Raw genomic sequence first — 10028 nt, 5'->3', positions numbered from 1 at the left:
CTTCTGCGAAACACCGGACCCCCAGACACAGAGGGGAATCAGCCCCATCACTATTGGCCTTTTGCCACTAGTGACCTCTACAATTGGAAAGCTCAGAATCCTAAGTTTTCCGAGAAACTGGCAGGGCTTATTGATTTATTAGACTCTGTTCTTTTTACCCATCAGCACACGTGGGATGATTGCCAGCAGCTTTTGCAGGTCCTGTTCACGACTGAAGAAAGAGAATGAATCCTCAATGGGGCCTGAAAACTAGTTCCGGGCTCAGACGGGAATCCCACCACCAACCAGGCTCAGATAGATGCTTCCTTCCCCTTAACTCGGCCCCAGTGGGATTTCAACACGGCAGAAGGTAAGGAAAGGCTCCGGGTCTACCGCCAGACTCCAATGGGGGGTCTCCGAATGGCTGCTAGAAAGCCAACCAATTTGGCCAAGGTAGGAAATGTACAACAGGGAAAAGATGAATCTCCGGATGCCTTTTTAGAACGGATTATGGAGGCATTCCGTACCTATACCCCCATGGATCCAGAGGCTCCGGAAAGCAAGGCAGCTGTTATCATGGCCTTTGTAAACCAATCGGCCATAGACATTAGGAGAAAATTACAGAAAATAGATAGACTAGGAGAAAAAAAGTCTGCAGGACTTACTGGTGGTAGCCGAAAAGGTATATAATAACCGGGAGTCTCCTGAGGACAAGCAGGCTCGCGTCATGGTGGCTGCCAGCAGTAAGCAGACTCGAGACCTGGCCAGAATACTACTAGCTACCACTGCTGACTTCCCCGAGAAACGAGACCGCCATCTCCGGCAGCTGGCAGACAACGCAAGAAAAGGTAAAGGAACCACCAAGGGGGGGAAGCAGAGGCTGCAGAAGGATCAGTGCGCACACTGCAAGGAGATAGGGCATTGGGCCCGAGATTGTCCAAAAAGGGCCGGCGGGAAGGGAAGCAAGACTGATCGAGTAAAAGTCCTAGAGCTAGATGAACTAAGTGATTAGGGGAGTCGGGGTTCGGACCCTCTCCCCGAACCCAGGGTAACTCTTAAAGTGGAGGGGACCCCTGTTGACTTCCTTGTCGACACCGGAGCACAACATTTGGTCCTCCGCACCCCACAAGGAAAACTAGCCAGCAAGAAGTCCTGGGTACAAGGGGCAACTGGTATGAGCCAGTATTCATGGACTACCCAAAGAACAGTAGATTTGGGAACGGGCCGGGTATCCCACTCCTTTATGGTAATACCAGAATGCCCCTACCCGCTGTTAGGATGGGACTTACTGACCAAGATTGGAGCTCAGATAACTTTCAGACAAGGGGGGCCTCAGGTCACCGATGGCAAGGGCCACCCCATCCAGGTACTGACCATGAAACTGGAGGATGAATACCTTCTCCACCAGGAGGCGCTCCCAAGAGAGGATAATATAGACAGATGGCTACAAGAATTCCCCTCGGTTTGGGCAGAGACGGGGGGGATGGGACTAGCCACTCACAGGACCCCAGTCCTGGTAGAGCTCAAGCCAGGAGAGAGTCCGGTAAGGATCAAACAATACCCCATGTCTCAGGAGGCCCGGAAGGGGATCCAGCCACACATCCGGAGACTACGAAGCCTAGGGGTACTAGTTCCTTGCCAGTCTGCCTGGAACACCCCCTTACTGCCGGTCAAAAAGCCTCACACAAATGACTACCGACCGGTACAAGACCTCCGGGAAGTAAATAAGAGGGTCGCGGACATACACCCAAATGTTCCCAACCCATATACTCTCTTGAGCTCCTTGGCACCCTCCAGGGTCTGGTATACTGTACTAGATTTAAAGGATGCCTTCTTCAGTCTGCCGCTGGCACCCCAGAGCCAACCCTTGTTCGCCTTCGAGTGGCATGATCCGGAGGAGGGCTACAGTGGGCAACTCACCTGGACATGGCTACCTCGGGGATTCAAAAATTCACCCACCATCTTCGACGAGGCACTACACGAGGACCTGGGTGAGTACAGAAGGGAGCACCCTGGCCTCACCCTCCTACAGTACGTAGATGACATCCTGATTGCTGCCGACACGGCCAAAGACTGTGAGCGAGGGACCCAGGACCTGCTGGCTACCCTGGGGGCCTTAGGGTACCGGGCATCCGTGAAGAAGGCTCAGATATGCAGGGAGAGGGTAAGTTACCTGGGATATGTCCTGGAGGGCGGACAGCAGCGGTTATCAGATGCCAGAAAAGAAACTGTCCTAAAGATCCGTACTCCCACCTCCCGAAGAGAAGTGAGGGAATTCCTAGGATCAGCCAGCTACTGCCGCCTCTGGGTTCCAGGTTTTGCTGAGATTGCCAGGCCCCTATATGAAGCTACCAAAGAGGGGAAAACATTTAAATGGGCTGAAAAAGAAGAAACTGCCTTTAATCAGTTAAAAAAGGCCCTCCTAAGTGCCCCAGCCCTGGGCCTACCAGACATTACAAAGCCCTTCCACCTCTTTGTAGACGAACATAAGGGAATAGCAAAAGGGGTTCTAACTCAAGCCTTAGGCCCCTGTAACCGCCCAGTGGCTTACCTGTCTAAGAAACTAGACCCAGTGGCTGCCGGCTGGCCGCCATGCCTAAGAATTATTGCGGCGACAGCACTCCTAGTCAAGGATGCAGACAAACTGACCCTAGGACAGGAGATCTGGATCACGACCCCACACGCCATTGAAAGGGTCCTGAAACAGCCTCCGGATAGATGGATGAGCAATACATGTATGACTCATTACCAGAGCCTCCTACTCAACCCTCCACGAGTGCGGTTCCACCCCAGTGCAGCCCTCAATCCTGCAACCCTGCTGCCTGGCCCTGACCTAGGTGCTCCACTACATGACTGTGCGGGAATCCTGGAACAAGTACATGGATTCTGGACGGACCTGACCGACTGGCCCCTCCCCTATGCCGAGGCTACTTGGTTCACTGATGACAGCAGCTTTGTGCAAGCTGGACACAGGTATGTGGGTGCAGCGGGTACATACGGACACCATATGGGCGGAGGCTCTACCCTCCGGAACATCAGCCCAGCAAGCAGAGCTCGTCGCCCTTACCAAGGCGCTAACTTTGGGAGCTAGAAAGTGGCTTAACAACTACCGGACCCGGAGACCCAGTTTTACCAGACCAGCCCAAATACTCCCAGGAGGAGTTACAGCAGATCAAGAAACTCCCCATGGCCCAGGAGATAAAGGGACGGTGATATACACCTAACAAGGAGCTTGTGCTGCCAGACCAGCTCGGAGTCTCAATATTAGAGCACATGCATCGGTCTACTCACATGGGGGCCCGAAAATTAAAAGACTTAATCCGACATGCCGGAATCAAGATTCACCAACAGGACACCAAAATAGAGCAAGTTGTATCTGCCTGCAAGACCTGCCAACTCACCAACGTGAGAGCCACATCAAATAAAAAAGGAACCAGGTTCAGAAGCACCAGACCGGGAGCCCAATGGGAAGTCAACTTCACTGAAGTCAAACCAGGAAAGTATGGTTATAAATATCTTTTAGTATTCACAGACACCTTCTCTGGCTGGGTGGAGGCATACCCAACCAAGCATGCAACAGCTCAGATGGTGGCTAAGAAGCTACTAGAAGACATCTTACCCAGGTATGGTTTTCCTGCCATGGTAGGATCAGACAATGGACCAGCTTTTATCTCGCAGGTAACACAGGCAGTAGCCAAGGCGGTGGGGGCAAACTGGAAATTACATTGTGCTTATAGGCCCCAGAGCTCAGGACAGGTAGAAAGAATGAATAGAACCCTGAAAGAGACCCTTACCAAATTAACCATGGAGACTGGTGGGGACTGGGTGACTCTCCTACCGTACGCCCTTTACCGGGTTAGAAACACTCCTTACACTCTGGGTTTTACTCCCTACGAGATCATGTTTGGCAGGCCACCCCCTGTTATTCCCAGCCTTCGAGCTGAACTTATTGCTGAGTTTAAAGATCAAGAACTTTTTCTTTCCTTGAGAGGGCTCCAGAGGGCGCACGAGGACATTTGGCCGCGCCTTTGTGCCATCTATGAGGCTGGCCTGATCCCGACACCTCATCAGTACAGGCTGGGAAACTGGGTCTACGTCAAGAGGCACCACCGAGAGACCCTTGAACCACGCTGGAAGGGAACCTACATCGTGGTGTTGACAACCCCCACCGCTCTCAAAGTAGACGGCATCGCGACCTGGGTCCATAACACCCACGTTTGGCCAGCGGACCCCTCCTCGATCCAGAAGGACTTCGTCACGCGATGGGCCATCAGTCGGGACCAACACAACCCACTCAAGCTCAAGCTATAGCGCATTCGACCCACCTAATATTGGTAAATCTGTTAACTCTGCTTGTCATTGCTCATGCTGCCGGGAGTCCCCACGCCCCCCAAAACATCACCTGGCAGATCATAGACACCAGCTCGGGGACAATACTTAATCAGACGTCCCAGAGCCACCCCAGGGACACTTGGCTCCCAGAACTTTGCGTAAACCTCCAAACTCTGTTCCCCTTGTCACCATAAATGCAGCCGGTCCCATGATTGGGTCCTTAAGCTACATGACAAGGGGGGAATGAAAGGGCAGGCCTACGCTGGCCGACTCCATCTTGTTCTGTGTCCTTCACCTTGACCACACCTCCTCCCCTTGAGTACCCCCCCCCCCACCTGCCTAACAGGACTTGGACCCTTCCCCAGGACCCTTCTCCAGCCAATCGGCTGAGGCCATAGCCATTACCTCACCAACTGCCCCTAGACCCCTATAAAACCTTTGTGCTTTTGAAACTTGCTCTCTCTCCCTGGTATCTCACCTCTGCGTCGGTGCAGGTAGGGGATTGAGCTCGAGCTAGCTCGAATAAAGGCTCTTTTGCTTTTGCATCGGACTCGGCTCCCTAGTGGTCTTTGGGGATCACGAGTTCTGGGCATAACATTAGTCACTACCTAAAATGGACTTCTTCCACACCTTACCCAGCTATGAAGTCCAGCAACCTTTAGATGTGAATGTTCTGTCCTCAATCATATGACGTTTATCCCATAGTCCCTTTTGGTTCAACTTAAGATTTATTTTCAACAAGATCGCAGAGGATGGCAAACGAATCCTGCTGCTTGTTTGTGTTTTGCTTATTTATTTATATACAAGCATTTTCAAAAGAGGTGAATTTCATTCTCAGTGTGGGGGAAAGCTGTTGGAGTGACTTAGGCACAAAAAGCAACATGATCTAACTCAGGTTTCGAAGTAGTTTCTCAAACTGCAGCATTATTGACATTTGGGGTCAGATAATTATTAGTTGTGGGGAGTGTTCCCCTGGGCTGTTTAGCAGCGCCTGAGGCTTCTACCTGCCTGATGCCAGTAGAACCCCCATCCCCCAAGCCAAAATGTCTTCAGACAATGCCAGTTGTCTTGTGGAAGGTACCCTGCTGAGAACCATTGTCTTAAAGAATCCCTCAGGCTGCTCTGCGGAGAAGGGAACCAGGAAGAGTAGTAACTGTAAGGTACACGCCCCCCCCCCCCCCTTTCCTCTCACCTTGGATGTGAGGCAGGCAAGATGTCCATTAGGTTTACTGTGATCTGAGCAGACATGAATAATGTATCAATACCTAACTCTCCCCTGGAAGGTAAGGAAGAAAATATAGCAGGCCCATACAGTATAATTAGGAAGTTTGTGCTATTAGTGAAAGCTACCCATGTACACATATTGTGCTATAATCTGAACATAGAAAAAATATATTTTTACAAGGGTTTATTTTCTGGCTTGAAAGCTCACCTTTGTCACTCTCTGGGGGCAGGCTGGGACTTGGGAAGCAGTTTTCAAAGTTGAATTGGAGACTAAAATAATAACTTACATCCAAGAAACGTTAAAAAAGTACCACCACCATTGAAATCTTCAGAATTTATTTATTTATTAATTATTATTATTTATATATTTATAATAAATATAATATTTATTTATTTATTTATTCAAAGTTTACTTATTAATTTGGAGAGAGAGAGAGTGCATGCACACAGAGGGGAGGGGCAGAGAGAGAGAGAGAGAGAGAGAGAATCCCGAGCAGGCTCCATACTCAGTCTTACCACCTTGAGATCATGACCTGACTCGAGATCACGAGTTGGCCACTTAACCGACTGAGCCATCCACATGCCCCTAAAAGGTTGTATTCTTGATTGTTTTTGAGAGTTTTCTTCCTGGGGCATCAGGGTGGCTCAGACGGTTAACCATAGGACCCTTGATCTCGGCTGAGGTCACATTCTCAAGGTTCATGAGGTGGAGCCCAGTCTCTGGTCGTGCACTAACAGGGAGGAGCCTGCTTGGGATTCTCTCTCTCTCCCTCTCTCTCTCTCTCTCTGCCCCTCCCCTGCTTGTACTCTCTTTCTGTCTCTCTGTCTCTCTCTCTCTCTCAAAATAAATAAATAAAACTTAAAAAAAAAGAGAGATTTCTTCCTGCAATCAAATGTGAACAAGGAATTCTTCATAACAAATGATGGTAATATCAGCTCTCCTTTCCTATAGCCTCTGACGGGGGGACCTATTTCTCTTTGATCCTACCCTGCAACGAAGGATGCCCTGGACCCCAAAACCAGTCCTGGCTCTGAGCAGAACAGCCAGAAGGACCTCCATGCCATTTGCTTCTTGGCTCAGCTCTGCGTAGGTATTGCTTTCGGTTGTAAACCAGCTTTGGAATCAGCTTTCCAACGCTCTGGTTTCTAATTTTTTTCTAATCTCTCCTAATGCTTGGATTTAATGTGTTATAAACCAATTCTCCTCACCTTGTTGAAATCCCTGCCACTGTTTTTCTGATACCGGCTACTGGATTACAGTACACTTTTTATAGTTTTTTTTTTCCTTTTCATTTAGAAAATGAAGGCATTTTCTATAATAACTGAACTTTTGCAACCACAAAGGTTTTTGAGTTATTCACTAGGGGGAAAAAATGGAGACAAACATTTATTGTGGAAAGACACAGGCTTTTTCGAATCTTTGGAGTTTAGATCTGAGTGGGGGAGCTGTTATCTCCAGCTCCAATAATAAACACAGAGATAATAGTAATGATAGCAAGCATGACAGCAACAGTGATATGGCAGGGCATATTTTTATTTTCCACTCATCCTTCTTTGCTCTTTTTTATTCCTTATAGGATTGGAGGTGTCCGGCAAGAAAGATGATAAAATGGAGACAATGTTCGTATAATAATAATACACTGGAGTATTGCTGTGAGAGGAAGGCAATACGGTATAAGGAAGAGATTGTCTGTCTTGAATAGGATTGCCTCTTCAGCAGAAGAAGGACATGGGCCACCATCCAGAGCATTAAGTCTGAAAGACACTCTCTTTCCCTCTCTCCAGGATGGGGCTCTGACCCTGGTAGACAGAAGCCATGCTAAGGAAGAAGGGTGAGGGCCACCGGTAATGAAGCAGACTTCAGGGCACCAGTTGTATGAACTAACAGGTGATTGCATGACTAAAATAAAGGACCATTTTGCTCCACCTCTGGTCTCTGTGAGTTCAAGATTGCGTAACAGAGATTTCTTCTGCTGGTAACAGACGGAAATTACCCTCCCTCCCACTAGCTAAGAAGGAACCACTACTCCCATAAGAACAACTAACATTAACGGAAGGCTTATGCAAAGTCCCTGTGCCCTCACAATACCTGGTATTTTGCAGGCTTCCGTCTCGATAAATTGGAAAAGCCAGTGCCAGCTGCGTGTACGGAAATACCTTGGAGATGCTGCTGCTAGGGGAGTTCATGAGCAGGGACCAAAATAAGGCAGACTATTTTTTCCTAGGAGTCTTGCCTACCAAGGGGCTGCCTGCTCCGAGCTGACGCTGCTTTGTTAATTTCTCAGTGACAAGAGCCTGGTGGCTGCCAGGACAACATCCTTGGAAGCCCAGAGCTGAATTAGAAGGCAGCTTTCCCCTTCCAGGCTCTAACGGAATCGTTGTTCTCTGAGGATCACCCTTGAACAAGCTCTGAGAGGGGACCGCCCGGCCGTGTGATTACTCACACTTGTCACAAGTGCGGAATTTCGCTTGGTGGCATAACCAGAAGGCCGATTAGAGGGGGTGCTGATGACACCTTGAAAGCCTGGGTTGCAGATGTTTTCAGCTGGCTCTGGGGATGCCTCCCATTCCAGAAATGGCACGGCACACGCTCCTCTCCCTGCACACCGCACCCCACCCTCCGCCCTCTCCCCATTACCGCTAATCACCACCTTGAAGTTTTATGACTTTACAACCACTGTTTGGTGAGCTACATCTGAAGGGAGATAAATCCTCAAAGCGAAGGCAATTTGTCAGCGCAATATTAAAACGAAGTGTGAAGAAGAAACACTTCAGCAAAAGCCAAGCTCGCTAACCTTTCGAAAGTAAGTGTATTTAATTTGAGCTGAATCAGGAAGACTGTTTGGATGTCTTATGTATTTGTAAGCATTATGTGCAGGCTTCATGTTACCCCAAAGGCTGCTTGTAATCCTGTCCCCTCTGCAAAAATGTCTTCTCGAGCTGTAAGCTGGATTCTGAATTCTCACTAGTCTGGAGTGTCTGTGTGCTCAACCCACCTTAGGGCCATTTCCCAAATATCACTTCCTATCTCCATTTTCCTACCCCTTTCTCAGCCCTTACCACGTCACTCAAAAGGAGGCTGCTAGATACACCTCAGAGATGGGATTTTTAACATAACATCTTAACTCGCCTTCCTGTCTCCAGTTTCCACCTCTCTTGCCAAAAAGAAATACAAACTATTCTCCACATAGCTGTGAAAGTGATATTCCAAAAATATATATCTATTGCATTGCTCTCCTGCTTAAAACATCTATGGCTCCCTATTGCCTATAGAATCAAGTCCAAACTACTTATAATGGAATTCATGGTTGTTCTCTATCTCTACCCACAGCTGTGCTTTTCATAGCTCCTTTGCCTTCCATGCCTCTGATTGGAATGCTACAACTTTTTAATCTCAGGGCTGGGGATGTTCTAGTCATCCTTCAAACCCCATGCCAGCACCTCTTTTAGAATATCTTTTCTGACTTATTGTCTGTGTATTTAATCATTTCCTCCTCGCAATTATTTCTGTCTCTTGTACATGCCTGTATTGGTGCACTTACTGTATATTATAATTTGTTTATATCTCTCTCTTACTTAATTATAACTTCTTGAAGGCACAGACTATATCTTACTCATTTCTGTGTCTCTGGCATTTAGCACAGCACCTGCCACACAGTAAGCTTCCCACAGCTACCGCTTGGATTGATTTATGCTTATTCACATAACTAGTGGATGTTTGCTAGAAAATAAGACCACGTACAAACATGAGAGAGGAAATAAGGCTTGAAGGGGTGGAATCATAAATCAAAACAGGTCACACCAGATTGATGCCATGGTTTCTTCTATTCAGATAAGCTGGAGGAGGTGACCTCTTACTTTTGAACTTGGTGAAAATGATCATGTTCCTCTTTTGGAATTCCTTCTTTTCTCTTTTTCTCTCAGTTTTTTTCTCTCTCTTTCTTAGAACTAGAGGGCACTGCTCAGAGTGCCTTCCTTCCTCACCCTCCATTTCCCTTGCTGGTCTCCTCCTCCTGAGAGCATGACTTCAGGTTAATGCATGAAAGGCTCAGTTTACACCTGTTGTGCGAGTCTCATCATGAAAAATGGACGCCTGCCTTCTCAAGGTTTAGGATTTGGACAAAGAAAATGTGTGGACGTTTGCAAACACACACACACATACAAATAAGGATGGAGAGAGCAGGGGCAGATGGAGGGGAGCAGGGGAGGCAAACAGGACGTGGTTAGCATTGTTTGGTGAAGAAAGAAAGAAAGAGAAGGCCACCTCTTGCAGTAATGGTGATGAGTAATACTCGGGATGTGACGTGGTTTTAAATTATTTTCATGTGCGTGATCTCGTTGGATTTTCACAACCTGACGCAGTAGATGGGACAGGCCATAGAATCCTTGTTTACAGACACGGAGGCTGAAGCCTCGGTTGGCCCAAGTTTATCCAGAAAGTAGCAGCAGCAAATTTCAATCTATAATGTTCTATCTATAAGTCGGCTACATTT

The 10028-nt window shown here is 48.0% G+C and overlaps 1 protein-coding gene across 1 annotated transcript; it reads left to right on the top strand.

Annotated features, from left to right (window-relative positions):
- Nucleotides 1-495: 495 nt before the first annotated feature.
- On the top strand, nt 496-7740 carry LOC147574259 (uncharacterized). The gene is made up of 3 exons (XM_086685459.1): nt 496-2143; nt 3319-4131; nt 7639-7740. The coding sequence occupies exons 1-3, from the start codon at nt 1154-1156 to the stop codon at nt 7738-7740; spliced, it is 1905 nt and encodes a 634-aa protein (XP_086541585.1). The 5' UTR covers nt 496-1153.
- Nucleotides 7741-10028: the final 2288 nt, after the last annotated feature.

Source organism: Puma concolor, chromosome E1 (genome assembly GCF_028749965.1).
Source record: "Puma concolor isolate L17-30 chromosome E1, mPumCon1.1.hap2, whole genome shotgun sequence".
NCBI classification, from domain to species: Eukaryota; Metazoa; Chordata; class Mammalia; order Carnivora; family Felidae; genus Puma; species Puma concolor.
The sequence above is the reverse complement of the archived record's forward strand: the minus strand, read 5'-3'. Positions and strand labels throughout refer to the sequence as shown.